At 34.3% G+C, this 23,858-nt stretch overlaps 1 protein-coding gene across 9 annotated transcripts in view; it reads right to left on the bottom strand.

Annotated features, from left to right (window-relative positions):
• Positions 1–23,858, bottom strand: part of LOC117179929 — a 1,200,486-nt gene that overhangs the window by 468,088 nt on the left and 708,540 nt on the right. For all 9 annotated transcript variants that reach the window (XR_004467971.1, XM_033372159.1, XM_033372160.1 and 6 more), the window contains one exon: positions 16,869–17,249. Coding sequence is in view for 8 of the 9 variants with exons in the window: in XM_033372159.1 (XP_033228050.1) it covers positions 16,869–17,249 (381 nt within the window). In the remaining variant the exon portion in view is untranslated. The remainder of the gene's footprint in view (positions 1–16,868; positions 17,250–23,858) is intronic.

Raw genomic sequence — 23,858 nt, 5'->3', positions numbered from 1 at the left:
GTAGATTGAGTCCGGATTTTCTCGCTAGTTTTAGTCTTTCATTTCGCAATTTTCTCGCTTCCTCCAGACTTTCAGCGCCGGTGAGAAGGTCTTCCATATAACAATCGTTCCTCAAGGCATCTGCTCCCAACGGAAAGGATGAACTCTCATCTAGAGTTAGTTATTTCAAGCATCTTGTAGCAAGAAACGGTGCTGCAGAGGTGCCGTACGTTACGGTACTTAGTTAACACGCTCTCAGCGGTTCTGATTTTTTATTTCTCCACAGAATATTTTGACAAATTCTGTCCTGCGGATGAATCTTAAATTGCCGGTACTACTTCTCAATGGCTTCGGACATTACCATAACGTGACCCCGGAAACGTAAAATCAACTGAAATATTCCATCCTGAATATTAGGTCCAATCATCAGAGCATCATTCAGAGATATCCCTTACCTTGTTTTGCCTGACGCATCAAAAACTACTCTTAATTTTGTCGTTAAACTAGATTCTCTGATGACTGCCTGATTAGGTATATAATATCCTTTATCCGCTCCGCTCTGTGCTCGTTCCATGTGCCCTAGTCCTTCGTAAACTCTCATGAATTCATGATACTCTTCCTTCCCTTTTTATTAATAAATTTAGCAGGAGTATTCCCAGTGATCTACGTCAGAATCAAAAACTGAAGCTTCGATTCAAATGTGTGCTTTTTGATTTAAAACGAACACTAGTCCATTCACTACACGGTGTTTCAATATTGTTCAAAACTTTAACAGCTAAATCTAATTGCTTTATTCTAAGTCTCAATCGCATTGCCAGATCTCGAGATATTATATTTGGTTAAGAAATGCTATCTAGAAGGACTCTACATGCGTACCCCTTCCCATTCTCATCAAAAACTTCAACTACTGTCGTAGCTGGCATAACTTTAGACGCGTCATAAATATGAACATTTCTAATATTTGATTGTTTTTCAGTCGAATCATTTTGATTTAACTCTGATTCCGATTTTGACTCTGCATGCAGTAGTGTGTGATGCTTCCGATTACAAATGATGCACCTTCCGGATTTGCAATCACGAAATAAATGGTTTTTTCCTAAACAGTTAAAACAGATCCTTTTTTTAACAAGTTCTACACGCTCTTTAACCATCTTTTTCTTGAATTCTACACATAATTGCAGTTGATGATTTTCGTTACATAAGGGACAGGAGACCTGAGATTGAGTATTCGAAAAAGTTTCAACTGAATTCTTACTGGTTTGGGTGCGCTCGTTATTAGATTTATTTTTCGGCTCATTAGACCTATTTTTAACCGAAACTTTTCAATTCATTGACTCTAAAACTTGACACCGTTCTCTTAGAAATTGACTAAGTTTCTCGAATTCCGGCATTTCCCTATCAGTAACTGACCAATATGCCTCAAAGCACCGTCCAATAGATTTCTTATGGAAGATGCAGAATCTTTCTCAACTGTCGCTAGATCAAACAGAGCCTGCATGTGGTTCTGTATTATTACTCTCTGATTATCGTAATGTTCTTTGAATAATCCCTATGCTACTTCATAATTGCTTTCGGTTTTCTAAATTATCAATCACTCGCAATGCGTCTTTTAAAAAGGATCCTAAATACCGCAATTTTTCAATTTTTATGGATGGTCGCGTCATCGTGAATAATTGCGGAAAAAGCGTCTCTAAATGCGAGCCACTCGTCGTAACTTACAGAAAAAATAGGGAGATTCAGTTTTAGTCATGGAAAGCGCGTACGAATATTTTCATCGCTTACCGAAACTATCGACGTTGCTAATTCTCGCAGAGCTGTCAATTCAGATTTTCGCTGAGATATGAGTTCCTTTTCAAGTTGCGCTATACGCGCGCTTTGTGTATCTACTTAATTTGCACGACTCTCTGACACAGGATTCTGAACTTGCCGTTGATTCAGATAATGATTTGCTTATGCTACATATCTATAATAAAATTCTTCAACTTCTGATCTTTCGGGTTCAAAATCCTATGTAGGACATAACAATTCTAAATCAGTTAGTGCTCTGTCAAATTCTTGCCAAGTTTCCTGGGCTTTTTTGTTTCGCAGTTCAATTTAATTTATAGGAATCAATTATTTTAGTTGACTTCTTCGTTTCCTTCACTGCAAAATTTCATAAACTAAGTATTTTGATAGAATACGCAAGATTATTATTACTCACAGCTGTGTTGACAATTGAAGAGATCAATATTCTTATGCTCAAATTCTGATGTCTGGCGACCAGGAGATGTGGCTGATAACGGTGCTTACCTCGGTGACCTCTTCCTTGACGTTTTGAAACTCTTAAAATTTTTCAAACTTTAGCGGCAAGAATTTTGCGACAATCCTTATGAGCCTTGTTCCTCAGATCTGACTCAGAAGGGTCATGTTCATCGCGCGAAATCCTGTCTTAAAAATTTCCTTTAACTTTCGGTTTTAAATGTTAATTTTCACAATTATGAAATGATTCACTTCAGAATGCGTAATAATATAATCGTAAACTTTAAAATTTTCCCATCGAGTTTTATATTGATAAAATGTAAATATGAAGCAATTACTAGTTCTTAAAATTTAGCTGTAATTTCAGCATTAAAAAATGAACAATAATTGATTTTACAAGACAATTTCAGACCCTTAAGCCATAAGGTTCTATCCAGGGTCGGTTTAACCCGGGTGCAAAAGGGTGCATGGCACCCGCACGCCAATCATTCAGGGACGTCTTGACGCTTCTAGCAGAATGTATAGATTTATGAAAAGTGACCGCATTAAGTTGAATTATTGATTTGGGTTTTGCACCCTCGTCACTACAGGGGATCTCTTATGACGAAGAAGCTAGTACAAGCCTGCCTAAGAAAGACCGTATTAATTTTCCGCACTAGGATTAATAATTAGAATTCGTACTTATAATTAGTACTTATAAAGTATAGCTTTCGATTGCAAATCAGTGTATTGACATAGCAGTGTTGGATGCAATGGTCGGTCTAAAAGTGCAACAATTGGTAGTTTAAATAATATTCTTATCTGAATAAGTATACGTTTATTCACGAGTAACGATACTCAATATAATTACATAAAACTAAGCACGGGAAAATCTGAGTTCTCTGCAGTATAGTGCAGTCCTAAAAAAAAGTTACCTAGCGGTATAAATAAGATTAAAATAAAACATGACTTCGTAATATCTTTTTAGTCTTCTCTTTAATGCATGTATTAAGTATGAAGATATATAACAAATTGTATTGCATAATTTGAGATCAGAATACTAACAAATGAAAACGTAGCTAAGATTAGTCAAAACATGACGAGTGTATACCTATTGAAAATGGCACATTTACAAAAGAAGCTGTTAATCTATTGCGCCCTGCTCATGAAGTCTGTTCTTTTACGACTAATGAGTGGGTTGCATTCCTTAATGCCCTGCGAGAAAACGTTGTTGTTACTCCTTGGGAGGAATTTGAAGATTTAAAAAGGCCATCGTCAAAAACCTGTTTCGCGATGACTGGGTATTCAAAAAATGAGTTTCACAGAATCTTATTGAAAATGACGAGCCTCCGTAAATCTTCTGAACGTTTCCCTTCGAAAATTCCCGCAGTCTACATAAGTAAATTACGTTACGGAACTTCAGAAGAGAAACTTGTCTCAGATTTTGGCCTACCATCTCGGAATGTGGTACACTCATATGTACTTGAATTGTCGTAAGGCTGTAAAACGAGATCTATTTCCGGTGATTGATGGTAAAAATTTAACAAAAGATCTGGTTTATGAACATAATGGATTAATGACTCCGGCTTTGTACAATAATCAAATTCTAACAATGTCAAAAGATGGCAGCAAAAAGAAAGTTATCTATCTTGCGTTGGATGCTACATATTCTTACACACAAAAAAGTGCTGATAACGAAAAGCAAAGGGCACAGTTCAGTCAACATAAACATAGCCATTCAGAAAAACCTTTTCTTGTTTGCACAATGGATGGATACATAGTAAGCATTCACGGTTCTTTCGATGCAACGAAAAATGATACTTCCATTTTAGACGAAATTATACAATCATATAAGAATTTTAAAGCACTCATTACACCAAATGTGAAATACGAAGTTGTTATATTTGGCGACCGAGGTTTTCGTTATACAGTTAGTCGCGGTACCCTAACTAAACTTGGAGTTCATTTTTTCACTCCTGACCTTGATTGCTCGTCGACCATTTTGCCGACTTTACGCGCAAACGAATCGCGCTTTGTTACAAAATTGCATCGAATTATAGAGCAAGTAAAAGGAGTTTTGAAAATTAGCTTACGCTACTTAGCAAATATCGTTCCAAGCAAAAGTATGAAAAATCTCAATATTGATTTTCGAGCTGGTGTAGCCTTTTATAATACCGTCTTCAAATCTATTACATGCGACAAAGACGACGCACTTGAGATTGCTGGTGAAATTGAAAAAAAGACGAACTCTAGACAATATTTTTGTAGAAAAATCGAATCAACTGCATCGAAAAAAGCGATTTGGGATAAGATAAATGGAAAGTATGTTGACGACTTTCCCATCCACAGTATTCATGATGTAAAGATGACGACTCTAGGAACTTATCAGATAAGAATGGCCAAAAGTTATATTTCTGAACATATACAAAAAATAAAGGCTCATTCCTAATAGAACGCATCAATGAATCTTCTAGGGCAAATAGTTTATCTTGTGTTCGCGCACTCTTCCATTTACGCCATCGCTCAACTAAGACATATCGTACTTATGTTTGGTATGACATTAACGAACATGGACGCAAAGCTATTAAAGGATGGTGCTGCAACTGTAAAGTGGGGCATAGAACAGTAGGTTGTTGTTCCCATGTTCAAGAAATTATTGTTTACTTGGGCAACGAAATTCATGTTGGTGAAATAGATGCAAACGAATTTGAACTCGAAACAGAAGATGAGGATGTAGACGTGGACGATAATGATGGCACTAGTTGTTCGTCCAAAGAGTAATTTGAATTCCCAGAAACTAGGTAACGATTAAAAATGCGTCTGAAATATATACTCGCGAACATTAACTGCTTGCTTCAATATCAGATAAGTATCATAAGATTACAAACTAGAATTTTTCACTAATTTCCGCATTGATATCAAAAGTTTAATTGGCACTTTCTTAAGTAGTTTTTTTTCGTAGAATCCGAAAATTAAAGAATTATTTTGTCACGCGAAGGTCTAGTGCATAAAACATGGATTTTTAACGAAATGATTGTTTTTTCTTATTTTTTAGCCTTTGAAAGACTTTTGTAAAGGCTTATGTGCATATTTTGAAAGTGCTTGAATCGATCTTCCATTAAAAAAAATAACAATGAAATATGTTTAGTAGTTTTCGAGAAGAATTATTTTGAAAAAAAAATATTTCCTTACATAACTCAAAGACTACTCATTTTTGAGATTGCCGGTTGTGTAGGTTTACTATACTATTCTACCTCTACATGTTGCTGATACTGAAATTAAAATTGCCTCAGGGCCCAGAACCCCCTTCTTTATTGGCCATAGCCCATTTCAATTTCTACAAGTTATAACAAAACAAAGAAATAATGAGTTTTAAAAAAAATTGGGCATCCATCTTGCATTTTTGCTAAATTTTTAATTTTAATTGTCATCACGTGATTTCTAATACATAAATCTATCTCTTGTAAAAATTTGACGACATTTTGTTATTAATTGTGGAAATTGCAATTTTGGTTCAAATTTACGGATCCACTATTTATAAATTTTTGAAACACATTTTTTTGTAAATGCTAAGGTTTGAGTGGGTGGCAATTAATCACTGCACCCGGGCACTGGCTGTCTAGAATCGGCCCTGGTTCTATCGAGAATTTTTTAATGTCGCTTGATTTTCATTTGTTCTGTATTTTTACCCGTAAAACAGGCAAAAATGGCGAACATTGAGGGGTCTTGACTTGTGACATATTATGGGAAGGATATTGTTCTTTTTTTTGTAACCACAGAGAACTGAGTCAACTTTCACTCACCTGTGGAACACGTTCCCGCGGAGTAACTAGGTGCGAAGGTACACAGTGTTTTTTCAAAATGAGTGATTTTTCGATGAAAATAAAAAAAATGGGGATTTTTCTATTTATTATAACTAGAAACTTTTGAAACTGTCAAAAAAAATCCGGTTTGGCAATTAATCTGTTCTGTCAGTTTTTATATGTCAAAAGGAACACCTTAACGGAACTTTCTTATTAAAAACATTGGAAGTAGGATTTTTTCCGGAATTTCACTTATTATTCCAACGTAATGCCTGGACTAGTAAAGGAATGTACATTGCAGATATTTATAGACAGAAAGAAATCGTTTTCCCTTCATTATTTTTTAACCTTTATTGACGATGAATTTTTTAGTTAAAATGTTGTATGCCTCGCTATTCGTTTGTTTTATAAACAACTTTGATCAATAATTGCGTTACTGGGCAGAAAATAATTGTTCCTTCATCTCTTATTGTTAAAATTAAATGATGAATTATGTACTCTGACGAAGTGCTGTGATAAAATAGAATTCCTAACATTTTTTAGCAAATTATTTTTAAAATTTTCCAAAACAATTTTCTTCACTACCAATATAATTTTCTAAGTGAATGCGATAACGGTATACTTGCTTTTTTAAGAATCATTTATTTTACTTTTGTTTTAAGTTACCCAGTCAATAATGAATGAAAAAAGAGACATACAAAATAGAAGAAAAACTCTATTGTTTTATTATCTCAACACAAATAACATGACAATTGATTATATACTTTGCTTGTCAAATGGACAAATAGCGAAAAACGGCGAAATTTTTTGTAAAAACATAATTGTCAATATAAATCGAAAACCAATACAAGAAAATACGAACATACGATTTTTTTTCGTTTATAAACGCCTGAAATAAGCATTTATTTACATTAACATAATTGGAAATATCATTTTAGCAAGTTCAGAAGAAAAAAAAAAAACAATTATATTCCATTACCTCCAAAAACTAGCTCTACCACTTTTAACTGAACAAATTCCGAGAGCGCCCATGCAAAGCAATACAAAAAGTTGGAAATTGAAACTATTCACTGCATTCACGTTCTGAAACCCTGAAGTGAAACCCACAACCCCATGATAATATTCAATAACCCCAAAAAACCACCCCTATAACATCTAACTGAACTAATTCCGAGATCCTCCACGCAAAATAAGAACAAAAGTCGAAAATAAAAACTAATCACCCACGTCACGTTCTGAAAAATCCAAGTTAAACTCCTAACCCCATGATAATATTCAATAACTCCCAGAAACCACGCCTATCACTTTTAACTGAAGTAAATCCGAGAGCCTCTATGCAAAACACTAAAAAAAAGTTTGAAATTAAAACCAATTACCTGAGTCACGTTCTAAGACCCCCAACTTAAACTCCTAACCCCATGATAATATTCAATAATTCTCAACCCCCCCCCCTTTCCCTATTGCATTTAACTGCACTAATCCCAAGATCCTCAACGCAAAACACTAAAGAAAGTTGGAAATTAAAACTAATCAACCGATTCACATTCTGAAAACCCCAAGTTAAACCCCTAACCCCATTATAATATTAAACTACCCCCAAGCACAACCCCTATCACTTTTTACTAAACAAATTCCGAAAGCATAATCGCCAAACACAAAAATAACTTAGAAATTAAAACTAATCACCCAAGCTACATTCTGGAAACCACAATTCAAACTTTTAACCCCATTATAATATTCGATAACCCTCCAAAACCACCGCTATCACTTACAACTGAACTAATTCCGAGAGCTTCCACGCAAAATAATAACAAAAGTCGGAAATAAAAACTAATCACCCGCGCCAAGTTCTGAAAAACCCAAGTTATACTCCTAACCCCAAGATAATTTTCAATAACTCCCACAAAACCATCCCTATAACTTTAATCTAAACTAATTCCGAGAGCCTCCACTCAAAGCACTCATGAAAGCTTGAAATTAAAACTAATCACCCACGTCACGTTCTAAAGCCCCAAGCTACACTCCTCACTTCATGATAATATTCAATAACTCCCAAAAACCACCCCTATCACTTTTGTCTTAACAAATTCCGGGAGCCTTCGCGCAAAACGCTTAAAGAAGTTGGAAATGAAATCAAATCACCCAAGTTACGTACCGAAAACCACAAGTTAATCTCCAAACCCCATTACAATATTTAATAACTTCCAAAACTCACCCTTATCACTTTTAATTGAACTAATTCCTATAGCCTTCATGCAAAACACTAAAAAAAGTTGAAGATTAAAACTAGTCATGCAAGAGACGTTCTGAAAACTTCAAGTTAAACTTCCCACTCAATAATGATACTGAGTAACCCCCAAAAAGCAACCCTATCACATTCAACTTAACTAATTTTAAAAGGATATACGCAAAACACGATAATAAGTTTGAAATTAAAGCTGATCATCCAAATCACGTTTTGAAAACCCCAAGTTAAACTTGTAACACGATAATAATATTCAATAATCCGTAAAAACCACCCCTGTCACTTTTAACTGAAATAATTCCAAAAGCCTTCACCCAAAAAACTAAAAAAGTTGGAAATTCAAACTGATCACCCGAGTCACGTTCTGAAAACCTCAAGTTAAACTCCTAACCACATGATAATATTCAACAACCCTCAAAAACCAACCCTATCACTTTTAACTCCACTAATTCCAAGAGCCTTCACGCAACCCTACTGTAAATTCCTATATAAGTTCCTATATAGGTTCCTATATAGGAACTTACATCGGACCCTATATAGGATCCTACATAGGAACCTATGTGTTTTACCTATAGGTGCCACCTATAGGAAATGACATAGGATCCTATAAAGGATCCTATATAGGTTCCTGTATAGGATCCTATATAGGATCCTGTATATGTTTCTGCATGGGACCATATCCAGATGCGCAGTACTATTTTACAGTACTTACGGCTGCGCAGAAGTTTTTTTGGTTCTCCAGGAGTACCTAGAGACATACGTACCATTAGGTACCATGAGGTATCATTAGTTAGGTACCATCAGTTAGGCACTATTAGGTAACTTATTAGGGAGTGTCCTATACAGGCACCTATAAAGGAACCTATGTCCTTTTCTATAGGTGGCACCTATAGGTGAAACATATAGGATCCTATATAGGAACCTATATAGGAATTTTCAGTAGGGAAAACACTGACAAAATTTGTAAATTAAAACTAATCACACAAGTCACGGTCTGAAAAACCCCAAATGAAACTCCTAACCCCATTATAATATTTAATATCGAAAGTAACACATTTCGTCCTGGAAATATTTTAAAACTCATGCACTTGAAGTTCCTAACATTCAAATGAACGATATATTGAAAAATTACTTTTCCCAAATGTGTTTACTGCGACTGTTTGATCCTCAATATTGGCAATCTTGCTAGTTTGTTTCCTGGACTAAATTATTATTTCCGTGACCAGTTACAGAGGTGCCTTCTAGTCCGACAACACGTTGTTGGAAAAGGGTAAGTATTTTCATCAAAATTATTTCTGTGAACTGTCACAGGGTCGCCTTCCAGTCCCCCTCCCCATGAGATGTTGAAGAAAAGTTATAAAAAATTGAATTCCATGAATTCCTTGGATTCCGTGAATACCACGAAATCTTTAAAGGTGGAATCTAGATGCGACATTAAATTATTTCTTTGACCAGTCATAAGGGTACCTCTCCACCCTTACGTGGCGTTGGACGAGGGTAGGGGTTCGACCTTACATTATTTCTGTGACTAGTCACAGGGGTGCCTACCCGCCCCGCGTGGTGTTGGAAAAAGGGTAGGGATGCGACCTTAAATTATTTCTATAACCAGTCATGGGGGTGCTTACCTGCCCCCCGTGGCGTTGTAAATGGGGTGGGGGTGCCACCTTTCATTATTTCTGCGACCAGTCACAGGGATGCCTACCCCCCCTTGGAATTTGAAAAGGGGTAGGGGTGCGACCTTACATTATTTATTTGACCAGTCACAGGAGTGCCTACTTGCCCCCACGAGACGTTGAAAATGGGGTAAGGGTGCAACCTTACATTATTTATGTGACTAGTCACAGGGGTGCCTGCCCGCCCCCACATGGCGTGGGAAAAGATGTAGGGGTGCGACCTTGCATTATTTCTGTGACCAGTCACAGGGGTGCCTACCTGCCCCCACGAGGCTTTGAAAAGGGGGTAGTGGTGCGACCTTACATTATTTCTTTGACCAGTCACAGGGGTGCTTAACTGCCCCCACGAGACGTTGGAAATGGGGTAGGGGTGCAACCTTACATTATTTCTCTGACCCGTCACAGGGGTGCTTGTCCGCCCCTACGTGGCGTTGCAAATTGTGTAGGGGTGCGACCTTTCATTATTTCTGCGACCAGTGACAGGGGTGCATACCCGCCCCCACGTGGCGTTGGAAAAGAGGTAGGTATGCGACCTTACATTATTTCTTTGACCAGACACAGGAGTGCCTACCAGTCTCTACGAGGTGTTGGAAAAGGGTTAGGGGTGCGACCTTACATTATTTCTGCGACTAGACACAAGGGTGCATTTCCGCGCCCACGAGACGTCAATAGTAATTCTTGAGTCTGAAATCGACGATAAAGTTTGATTTATACATAGAACGTTTCGTTAAACGCGTCAAAAGCCAAGAACTATCAAAATAACTCCTCAATTACATGGCCCTAATTTAAACTGTGTATAAGTCCCTTTCGTATGCTTCAAATATGCTGTGTAATAATAAATATGTTTTATAATCAGTGCATCAGCGTACATCAGTATACGATTTAAAAATAAATGTAAAAAAAAGAAAAAGGAAAAAAAGCCGGCAACTAGCAATGTTGCCGGCACCGGCAGGCTAGCCGCAACGTTCCTTAAATTGCATCAATTCCTTGAATGCCATGCATTCATTGACTTGCAAGAATTCCTTGAATTGCATGCATTTCTTGAATTCCTTGAATTCCTTGTCGGTACCGGTAATTTTTTTTTACCGGTACCGATAATTTTTTTGACCGGTACCGACCATTTTTTTTAACGGTACCGACAGTGTATATACTTCGTCATTTAATATAGGAAATACTACCAACTTAAAATGTCTCAACTACAGTGGTCTATAATAGCGTCGATAACTTATGCTTCAAATTTGTTTGAAACTGTGATAATTATTTTGAAGAACATTGTAACTTAAAAACACACCTCTTTTTTTGTGATTTCTGACGTTGATTTTTTTTAATTTTTGTATCCTTTACCGAAAAATATTTATCATTTTGCTCAATTGATATTCGATTTCGCAAGCTGTTTTATATGCTAAACAGTTCTTTTTTTTGTCAAAAAATCAAAGCACATTTAAAAAAATGAAAACACGGAGATCATAATTTTGCTTCTTTATTCTTCTTTTTACTATAAAACAGTCATCAGATGCAATAAAGTCTTTTCTTACACATAAAAGAAGTGCTAACAAAAAGTAAAAGAAAAGTTTCAGAAAAGCTTCGAAAGTAAAATGGTTCAATTCATGAATAAATGTCCATTTTTTTATTTTAATGTTTACATTACAAAAAACGCTAATAATCAATTTGAAGCAATTACAAAAGTCCAGTAAAAAAGTCTGAACTTTTTTCAGATTTTATTGAGTGATTTTTAAAGAGATAATTCCTATGAGTGTATATCTGTGCTTAAAAATTCCACAAATGCTTGTAAAAGTTATAAAACTACAAGTAAAGAAATTAATATCATTGAATAGTAAATTTTGAAAATGCTTCGCACTTCTAATTTCGACTTCTGCATCTTTTTGACTTTTCCAATTTTATTTACGTGTAACAAAAACCCCTACACGTTTTCCGACAAATATTTAAACCACCAGTTATAAAGATAATTTCATTGCATGCCAGACCGAAAATTTTTTTAATTTGCTGTATTTCCCATTTCGATTCCTGGGTCTTGAAAATGATATTTCTAATGCATATTTAACACTTGAAAGTTTTCAGGTACTTGAAAATAATCTTTTCCTCTATACAAAGGTATCATCACTTTTTTCCGAACACAGGAATGAATTAAACATTAATCATCTCTTAGGGAATAATGATGATTGGAAAGATTATTTTTCAAAGACAAAGATTAATCTACTACCAAAAAGACGAATTTTTAAAGACGCCAAGAGTTCTTACTCAAAAAGTTGAAGACTCAACTAGAATGGATGAATTTCTTAATAAAAAGAACAATTTACTACCAAAAAGATGAATTTTGAATTTGAAAAATTAAGAATTGTCAACCAAAAAGTTGAACTTCAAACTAAAAAGATAAATTTTTAAACAAAAAGATTAATTGTCTACCAAAAAAATTCATGATCCTGCTCCCTTCGCGTTACCAATCGTAGATTTTGTGAGACCCCTTCACCCATAAAGTGGAAACGGAGTTTATGGACGATCCCTTAGATTTACATATGTAAGTTTAAAATAAATAAATACATTATGAGGTATATTGTAAGTTACATAGTTATTTATTTAAATAGTCTGGGACCTCTAGAGCGTCTCATGTTCCGTTTAACGATAGAATTTTAAAAGTTGAAAGTTCGCCAGATGCGTTACTTGGGTCATGATTTTTGTCATGACATTTTTGTTCAATTTTATTTTTTTGAAAATTGTTTAGAAAAATCATTAGTTGAAACACAGAATCCTGAAAGATTTTTAAGGGTTGTGCAAAATTTGATTCAGGAATTTAATGGAAGAAATATGTTAGTCAGGATTATTATTAAACATTGACAAGCCCGAAAGAATTGCCATATCGGCCTCTTTCAATAAAAACAAAAGTTTCTAGAGAAGCTGGAGTTCACATTCAGGACAGATTCGGAACTAACTTGGATGAAATTTTTAAAATATTAAATCAGATTCACTCTGGACAGAAAATTAGTTCATTGAGTCAGGAATTGTCTACTCTCATGAAAACAATAGCTGAAACTATTCCTGAGTACGGGGCTCGAATAAGTCCAATTTTGAACTGAATCCCTCCTAGAAATAATCGATTGGACACGATTAATAACGATTAAGAGTAATCAAAAGTTGAATCGGTTTAAATTGTTGCTAATCAATCGTTCCTAATCGGATTGAATTGAGTAAATGCACTTGCCTGCAATACGCCCTCTACAGTTTTCATTTGTAACACACACGACGCGCACGTGTTTATTTTTTAGATATCACATTATTAGTAATTTAACAAAAGTTTTAAGTAAAAAAAATATAATGTTTAGGCGGTATACCGAATAAAAAGTTAAAAGTATATGGATAACAGCATGTAAAAATTATACCGTTTAACGATGTGACAGTGATGTAGTATGAGTGTCAAGTAAGTAGTTTGATTTAGCCGGTGTATTATTGTAAAACTTTTATTTATTTCTTTTCAAATTCATATGATTGAAACTATTTGTTTGACTGAATAAAAAACCGCTTGTGAATAATAAATTGCAAAATTAAAATGCTGCAGTGATAACTTAACCCCTAACTCAGAATAAGGGATACCCAATTGAAAACGATTAGAAACCTTATAGAAGGTAGGATGGCACCAACATTTTGAAACTCAGACTAAATAAATTATAGGTAACTCATTAAATTTTGAGTAGAAAAACTAATCCAATCCTTTTAAGTTTCTTGCAATATAACAATTTTGAATTTATAAATAAATTTGATTTTAAATTCCTGAAAGTTCTAGTTTTAAATATTTCAAATAATTTGGTTTGCAAATATTTCTATTTTAAAGGTTTAAAATTATTAATTTTATAATATCAGATTCATTTAGGTTTCATTAGGTTCAAAATTGAATTGAATACGTGTGGAATTCATAAAAACAAATGGTTTCCTTTCCATAAGCATATACCTTTTTTATATTCTCTCCTTCCTGAAACATTGAGATTAATAGCCACTCATTTATGTAAGGGGCCATCCACATACCACGTGGACAATTTTTCACCACTTTTTGACCCCCCCCTCTCACCCCTCGTGGACAGCCGTGGAATTTGGACAAATCCCCCCCCCCCCCTCGTACTTTGTCCACGTGGACGTATTTCATGAAAATATAGATATTGTTAGTCTTCAAAATGTCCGTGAGGTCGCAAAAATTCCATGGACGTCATTTGAGTACTCACTAAAATTTCAGATTCTTTTGTTTTCATATGTCAACAGTTCGAAACTCGTTGACTGGCTAACAACTGTTGGTGCATTTTTCAACAATTTATCGTTAAACTGGTCGAAAATTCGAATGAAAAAAAGTCATTTTGGTACTCTTCAAACCCACGGGGAATGATTATTTGGATGCTAAACACTAACAATAAGTTTCACTGGCAGCTCCTTAGTGTTACCAAAGTTAACTAACAGACTGTGAAACATGTCAAAAATTGGAGTGAAAAAACGTGATTTTAGTACTCTTGAAACTCATTGTTACGAGCTGTGAATTTACATAAAAAGTGAGATTTTCGTAGTTTCTTTTTTCATATACATATTATTTTTATAGAAGTATCCTATAGATGATAATTTTAGTTAATGAAAAGGACAAAACTTTCATCTCGTTGCTGATTAAAATGTCAGTCAACTTTAGTACTACTCAGGAGCTGCCAGTCAAATTCTTTGTTAGTTGTTTGTACCAAAACAATCATCCTCAATGGGTTTGAAGAGTACTAAAATGACGTTTTTTCACTCGAATTTTTTACATGTTTGACAGTCTGCCAGTTAACTTTGGCACCACTCAGGTGCTGCCAGTCAAACTTCTTGTTAGTTTTCAGCATCTAAACAATCATTCCCCGTGGGTTTCAAGAGTACTAAAATGATGCTAATAGATTTCGTGGGCTTTTGGCTTTCTTTATTTCAAAAAGTTGTCAATAATGATTTCACAGGAACCCCAAAAGCTAACCATATGGAGCCAAATAAACCACCTATGTAGCATTATAGTATTGGTTTATAATAGTCAAAATCTGCATTCATTGGAAGTTTCTGCTTACCAGTTAATTTTTATTCGGGTATGAATTTTTAGCTTAGGTTTTGATCGTGCACAAATTTTTTATGCACAGGTTATTAATAATGCTAATTTAATTTTACAACAGGATCTACATTGTTCGTATTAAATATTAGACGGATTTTGACGACATTTAGGTTAAATTTTGTGTAAAAACGTACATACAAGAAGTCTTCCCTCTAAATATCAACCATTGATTTTTTTCAAATAACTAATTGTTTATCAAAAATAGCATTTTTGTTCTGTAGATCTTTTCATTTTAGGAAAGCAGCAGGACGCATGCCAGGCAATATGTCAATGTTTCGAGCAATGTTCACAAGACGGAAACATATAAAGATATGGGCAGTCTGTATCGCACTTACGAAACAGAAGTAAAAACTGCTCGAAACATTTGAACGTGTTCACATCACGTTTGCTTCTGCTCTTAAATGAGAATGGCTTTTAAAATAAGTTTTTTTGCAAGTTATTCTACATTCTCTACGTAGACATATTTTTAGGCAGATTTCCTTGAATATCGTAATCTTTTGTTCTCAAATGGCGTGTGTAGAGAATTTCTTTTTCTTCTTATTTTTCTACAGTTATTTTAGAGTTTTACAGTTTTTTAATAGTTAAATGTATTTTTGAGATTCTAACGATAGTCCGTCATCATGTTCACGTTCTATTTTCCTCGATACCTACGTTCCATTTCTTGGATATCTTCATGAAACCTTTCACACTGCTCTTCACTCTAGTCACCCACATGTTTTGTAATGCAGTCAATATGTGAATCAAGGAAATGCAATTTTAATGAATTAGCACTGAAAAATGTATATCTCAAGAAATAATAGAAACTACTTAGTATTTCTTTTTGCATTTTTTAACAGAAAAAATGTTGAATAACCTGCAAAAAATTCTTTCTTTTAAAATAAAAAAACACAGTTTCTTTATAAGCAATTAATATTTTCTAAACAAATTAAATGTTTTTATATTCAGAAGAAAGATTTCTGGAATGTACATCTTTTAACAAAACTTTGGACGTTAAGCCGTGTACGAACAAAGTTTCGATCTTGTTTTAACATTTAACTTTCATTGTTAATAACTTTGGCAACAAAATTTTGCTTGCAAGAAAAATCTAGGGACATATTTTCGAACATTCGAGCTTTTAAAAAACGCACGTTACAGCAAAAAAAGGTACTTTCGATTTCTGGTGCCTACTGGGCATAATTTAACCTAAACTAAAAATTCAAACTCGAATAAAAAAAAAAATGATAAGCAAAAATTTCCAATCAGTGCAAGTGCTGACTATGCTAGACCAATAATACAGTGATGTACAGAGTGTCCCAGGCTCAAGTATCCGGACTTATATAGCTGTCTGAAAACAAAAAATGAACAAATCGAAAATCCCTTTGCAAAAAATCAGTTGAAGTTTTAGTTTTTGAGTTATAAAATATTTAGGCTGGACCAATCAGGAATGCGGTATAAGCAGAAGTACGTATGTGAGCTGCAGTCCAATGTTGTGTTATTGAAGAGAGAGTCGGGGAGAGGTTAATACGGGATAACAACGGTCACTACACTATGTTGAACTCCCGCTCCCGCATATATACGATTGTTCAAACATCGCTGCTAATTGGTCTAGCTTATATATATTGTATAACTCCAAAAATAAAACTTCAACTGAGTTTTGGAAAAAGAATTGATAATTTACTGTTTTCATTTTTAAGGCTTTATAAGTCTGGACACTTCAGTCTGGGACATCCTGTATAGGTCACTTTTTTAGGTCCCTAAACTTTTTTGTGTTTGTCTGTGTTATTAATGTTAACCTTTTTAAAGAATGGATTTTTATATTTGAATATAAAGTATAATTTCTAAAAAATACTCACTATACAATCGGCACTATCGAAATACAAGTAGCACAAGTTGACTTTGTGGCAGGAAATCTTTCCCCGGTCGTCTAGCCCAAGTAAGATTTTGTGACGAAGCAGATGCTTGTTGACCTGTGCCATGCATTTCTCAAGATTGCGATTCAGTTTAATTTTGATAAACATGCACAGGAATATTGCGGCAGCATTCAGAACTAACCACATGACACCAAGGCTGAACAAAGTGAGTCCAGTCACTCCAGAAAACAAAAGACCCAAAAGGATGACGAAGCCGGTGAAAATCCATAGAACGAGGACTCGCTTGTAGCAAATATTGTACATATTAAACCGTACATCATTTACTAACAATTCCATTATATGTACGTAATCCTCAACCGTAAGCTAAAATAATAAACAATATTGATATAAATTAACAGGTTTATTAACATTGGCCTTTATTAAAATTAATTGAATTAATTACTAAAGCTATCACGAACAAAATAATTTGGATAGCAGAAAGATAATTTGCGCGTCTGCAGGAAAGGGCCTCTTATGAAATAGGAAATATTGATTTGAGGCAAATAAATATATGCACTTGGAATAAAAAATAATGATTTTCAGCCAGACAAAGTTGATTAGGATTAAGTTGACATTTTTATTTTAAACAATACGACTTGTTGGTTGGAGGGAAATATTTCTTTGAGTCAAAGAAATATTAATTGAAAACAACAAAATATTCATTTTAAACCAAATGAATGCCTCATTGTTCCAAATGACAGTGCCATGAACTGGAATGAATATTTCTTTGAAATGGGGAAGTTTGAATTGATGGAAAGAAGTATATTTTAAGGCCAAGCAAATATTTTATAGGCTCAAAAAACTATTTCTATACAGCAAATTTCCGAATTTATAAAGCAAAAAAAAAATATCTCACAGATTCAAAAAAATATTTCTTTGTCCTAGACCATGCGCGAGTGCAATAAAGTAGTTACTACTTGAATTGTGGTTAATATTTTCCTAAATCAGGAACTGAATTCTTTCATCTTAAATTATAATTACCAATGCTATTAGTATACATATATAATTTAAACAAATCACATCATTTAAAATCTTTATGAACCGGAAACAGAAAAATTCGATGAAAAATCTACCACCAGCAGGAATTAAACGTGGGCCCTTTGAGTGTAAAGTCCAAGACGTTGACCACGACGCTAACGCAACATGAAAATTTGAAGGCAGAAACCGTATTTCTTTAATGTAAAGAACTATTCAACTGAAACAAATTACGCTTAATTATTAAATTGTTGTCTTGAAAAAAATTACGCAATTCTTGACAGATACTGAGCATTTTTGATCTGCTAGATTCTGTTTTTTTGTTCTTGTAGTTAGCCCTGCGTACTTAAGGGGTCATTTTAGAAACTACCCCTGAAAAAAACGTTATCTTTGTGAATTTTTTATGACATTATTGATACAGATATTGTTATAGGATATGTTAAGCTGTTTAAATGCAATCTAGAAATACATTAAAAAATATTTGTTATACACAAAAACGTTAATTTTGATACACTAAAACGTCAAATTTGTTAAACACAAAAACGCCAGTCAAACGCAACGCCTCAAAAAGTAGGTAGGTCTCGGCTTCTTGAAAAAATCTCGGAACTGAACATCTGAAACCGAAAAATCAAAAAGTTTTAGGTTAAGTATGAGAATGGCTATAACCCACTATAAAATTTATTATAAAATTTTGATTCTTACTATATTTTTGTTAACGAAAAACGTTGAAAAAACCTCGTTTTTTGTTTTTTGTTTTTGAGCGCCATTTGGTCATTTTTGCACGTGTTAACAAAAATTGATAGGGGACATAGCAATTGTCATACCTATCCTAAAAGTTTTTGATTTTTCTATTTCAGATGGCCTGGTCTCGATATTTTTTCAACAAGCCGGACCTATGTACCTACTTTTCGAGGCATTGCGTTTGACTCACGTTTTTGTGTATAAAAAGGTTATAAAATGAATTAATTTTTGTTCTCCATTTTTACCGTCTTCACGGCTGTTTAGCCTCTGATTCTGCCTCTAGTTGAATGTGTTGGTGCTGGATCATCATGAAGTTGCTCAAAAAAATCAGTTGCCACTGCTTGATCTTGCAGTTCATCTTTCTGTAGCTTCTGTTCATCAACGACGTTTTTTTCATACCAAACCCGCCAAATAATAATAATTATTATATTACATTTATATTATCATATTATATTATAAATACATGGCGACCACTTCACGTGAGACCTCTAGCTCTTACAATCAGTCACGTGATATTGGGCTCACTCTCCAAGGCTACGAATGATGCGGTGACATCAACAGTATGGCGCAGTGCCACCCATAATAAGCCTCTCATGGATGAAGGCCATGGTTCAGTTAGGAGTGGCAATAAGACTCAACCTGGGCGACGACCAGGCGATGACCCCGAACAAACGCGAGAACATCGTTTTAAATGGTCGGACCATCTCAGGAGGGACATTCTTATCTGTTGGCAAGAAAGCTCACCGGTTCAGGAAGCTTACGGAAGCTAAAGGAACCTCACCTGTGTAGTTTACGAGAAGGCGTTCTCTCTGCTTAGCGACAATACAGTAATGATACTTAAGTACGCTTGAGTGAGACTCGCGAGCGTATTGCACAGCTTCAGTTTAAAATTACAACGGTGAATAAAAGCTACATGGCATAACATTTTTAAAAATCACTCCTAAAGCTAGAGCACTTCTTTGGAAGTAACGGAAAGCAAATGACACGCTGAACGAGTGTAAACTATTTACCATTAAACGGCGCTGAACGCAAAAATAAAAGCTCTTTCAACAGCCAAAGAAGTGCTTAGATTGGTGAGCAAAGTGGATTTAGGAAAATGCCACCTTTTCTACTCATCCTCCCCGCCTGTTCAATAAAACGTCATGTGCCATGAAAAATCCGCGTAGTCGGAAAAAGATTCAAGTCTATGAGGATCAAGTATATAAAGATACTTATCAGCTAAATGAAAACGCTTCAGATGTCTCACTGTTTCGGAACCTTCGTCAGAGGCAACGGTTGCAACGTCCAGAGGAGTAGTGTCGACTAATTACTGCTGAAGAATAAAAGAATGTTATCGCTAGAACTAAGAACTTTTCAGCGACAAGACCAGATAAAATCAACAAATTTTGATGGAAGAAGTTGACTTCCACGCACCAACTTCTAGCTAGTATATTTACTAGTCTCTTAAACGGAGAACAAGCCACCCCGCAGTGTTCAGTTGAAAGGTGCACGGTACTACTGTAGGTTTAAAAAATGTTGACCTCTCTACTAAAGTTTGAATAAGTCAGTGAAAAAAAATCGCTTAAGAACGTAACAAACATCACTGCGAAGATAATTTTATTGCGAACAGAGTCTCTATTCATGACACGATCATACATTAATTTTCAATAAAGTTTCAATTGGGCGAAGGTTTAAAAACAGGGTTAACAACGTCAATTTCACGACAGTGAACTTTGACTTGTTATATTTTGTTGAAAAACCATTAGAAACGAGGCGAAAAAAATCAAGCCAATTCCTTGAAATTTTCTGTAAATGTAGGTATCATTAAAATGATAAAATTCAAATAATTGTAGGTTACAAAGTTAATTAAAGAGGTTAACCTTATCCCAGCTCAAAATTGTGATAGAAAGCTCAGACAAAGCTTGAGACAAGTAAAAAGATTCAAATAAGACAATCGCATATGAAATAATGTTTCAAAATTATTAAATAATTGTCTATTAGCAATTATTTTTTCTATCTTTTTTTTCTTGTGCACATAAAAGGAGTAATCAGTATCAGTGTCAGTCGAGGGTCACTATTCGGCACTTTCCTCAGCTACCTAACTACCGGAATGCAATCGTATTTATTTTTAGGCTTCTGGAAGAATTACTGAATTGGGACTGAATGGGAGAGACTGAAAGGGATCCCTGGAGTGGACAGCTATAGTTGGGTATATTGCCTGGATCAGTTACACTCGCCGCCCATAAGCGACATAAAAAACGTAGAATTTATAATTGCTAATAATCAATTGTTTAATAATTATAAAACTTTATTTCGTATGTCATGGTATTACTTGATTTTTTATTACTTATCTCAAGCTTTGACTGAGCTTTCTATTACAATTTGGAGCTGAGATAATGTCCAACTCTATAATTAAATCTGTTACCTACATTTATTTTATTATTTTTATTTTTATGACACGTGTATTTACAGAAAATGTCAAGAAATTCGCGTAATTTTTTTCGCCTCATTTCTAATGATTTTTCAACAAAATATAACAAGTCAAAGTTGACCGTCGTGAAATTGACACTGTTAATCCTGTTTTTATACCTTCGCCAAACTGTAACTTCATTGTTAATTTAAGTATGATGGTGTCATGAATAAAACATTTGTTCACAATAAAATTATCTTTGCAGTGAAGTTTGTTACTTTCTTAAGCTATTTTTTACAGACTTATTGAAACTTTTGCAGAGAATTGTGATTGCGAGATAACTTTTCGCACTTTATTTATACATGTTTTTTTTTAATTTGATAGCTAATAAGTTGACAATGTTTAGATGATAATTGGACCAGATAGATCTAGAAATCCAGGAATCCGAACGAAATGAAGGGTATTTTTCGACACTTTACAAATATTCATTAAACTTCAAAATACCTTGGGTTTAAACTAAAATAAGTGTGGCAAATTATAGAAAAATATTGGAGAAAAATTTTTTGAGTGTGCAGAAATAATTTTAAAATATCGATAAATGCCCCATAACTTCGTTCGGATCGTTGTGGAAAGTAAAGCATTCTGTCCTTACAAAGACTGAAAATGCTACATCATACGTTCATATTATAACTTTAAGTGTTGTGTTATCGAGATAATTTTTGCTCTTTATTTATACGTGCTATTTAAAAAAGTTAATAGCTAATCAGTCGACAATGTTTATATGATAATTGGACTAGATAGATCTAGAAAGCCAGGAATTTGAACGAAATTAAGGGTATTTTCGATATTTTGCCAATTTTTCTTGAACTTCAAAATAACTTGGGTTAAAACTAACCTAAGTGTGGAAAAATATATAAAATATTGAATGCAAAGGGTCAGAATTGTCTTTCCTCAAAACTCCATCATTTCTATGCCAGGCTGGCCATATGTCAGGGAAGTCAGGGAAATGAAGCAGCTGTCAGGGAAAATAGAAATTTATATGTTTTTTAAATATTTTGGAAGCACTTCCTAATATCAACATAAATATTTTTTCAATTTACATTCTTTAAAAATATAATTTGATTCATAGTTTTTTATTTGTAGTTATATCTTTATTCACAGTTCGGATACATATGCTTCAGTTTATTAATCAGGTAAGAAAACTCAGCTACTTTACAATGGGCTATAAATCACTTTTTTGAAATCAAACCTTTTTTAAAAAAATGAACCCCTGTAATGAAAAGAAGTATTTAAAAAATGACTAGGTTAGATTTTTTCTATTCTTTTGCTTTCCAATGTAATATAAACACTATTGTAAAATCAACCCTGATTTTAAAAAGCAACCCCGTGTGCTGCAAAAACGTATTTAAAAAAAGAAAACTATCTAAATGGAAAATACTTATAAAATATTAATACGGTATTTTTAAAGTATAACTAAGGAGCAAAATTATGAATGATGAAGACTGATGCCAAAAATTGTATACATTAACTGTTGGGATTGTTGTGCTCTTAATTTTTGTGCTTATTTTCCAATGACATGTACGTCGCTTTTGTAAAATTAACCCTTCTATATAAAACTTTGACTCTTCATTGACAATATTTTCCTTTACCAAAGTATCAAATTTTGAATTAATAAAGAAACACCAAATTCTCTAAAAACAATTCTTTTAATTATTAAAAAACATTGAAAACCTTTTTTCGGTGTAACATTTTGGCTATCCTGCCAGGATAGTTCTTTAACGATTATAGATCAAAAGAAGACTATCTGAGAGGCGAACCTTGGATTGGAATCCGGAATTTTACGTTACTCTACAGAGAAAAACTCCGGACTTCATTTACGAAAAAGCCCGTTAAGCAGAATTTGAATAAATTGATAACACTAGTATCCAAATTAAGTAGGGTACTATACTACGTAAATCAATTCCATTTCTAATAAGGAAACTGAAAGGGTACGCAACAAACCGCGGTAAAAACCCTACGAGGCCCGCAATCAGGCGGATGTAAAGAAAAGAGTATACGAGCTACTTGTATCAACAGCATACTCCACGCAACGAATGCCCTACAGTGGAAACAACAGTTTGACAACCTAACACGTAAGGAGTCTACGGTCTCCAAAAGGCGAAGAGTTAACGGTCTCCAGAAGAAGAAGAAAAAAGAAGGGAAGAACAAACCTAAAAATAGCAAGTAAAAATAATAGGTATAAGAATGGTTAGATTTTTGTACAGTTTGAAGATATTTGTAAGGCAAATTTTATGACTAAAATTATAAATTTTGCGTCCAAATACTTGTCATATAATACCAATAAAATTAAAAATGACTTCACGATAAGGTGAGTTTTTTGGGGTTGATAATATTTGATCATTTACAGCATTAAGTCGATTAAAAAATCAAGTGAACGATCTACCTGGATAACGTTGAACTTTTATGGGCTTCCCTAATGCATTTGTCCAGAAATGTACATAGTCTACCACGAATCAAATTCAGACGAATTTTGCGATAAGGGTAGTTGTGTGGAGATAATAAAACATGATTCCTTACAACACTGAGTCGATAAAAACATCATTTGACCGATCTACCTGGATAAGGTTGAATTTATATGGGTTTCACTAAGGCAGGTGTCCAAAAATGTACATATTCTATCACAAATCAAATTCAGCCCAATTTTGCGACAAGGGAATTTTTGGGATGCAAGAAAACGATATCCGAGACCAAGGCCAAGCTGGATAAGTATTACCCGGACTCTGCACCGTCGATTGGAACGATTCATAAGTGGTTTACCGAGTTCCGTT

The sequence above is a fragment of the Belonocnema kinseyi genome, chromosome 9, assembly GCF_010883055.1.
Source record: "Belonocnema kinseyi isolate 2016_QV_RU_SX_M_011 chromosome 9, B_treatae_v1, whole genome shotgun sequence".
Taxonomy (NCBI): Eukaryota; Metazoa; Arthropoda; class Insecta; order Hymenoptera; family Cynipidae; genus Belonocnema; species Belonocnema kinseyi.
Note: the sequence above shows the minus strand (reverse complement) of the source record. Positions and strands in the feature narration are given on the sequence as shown.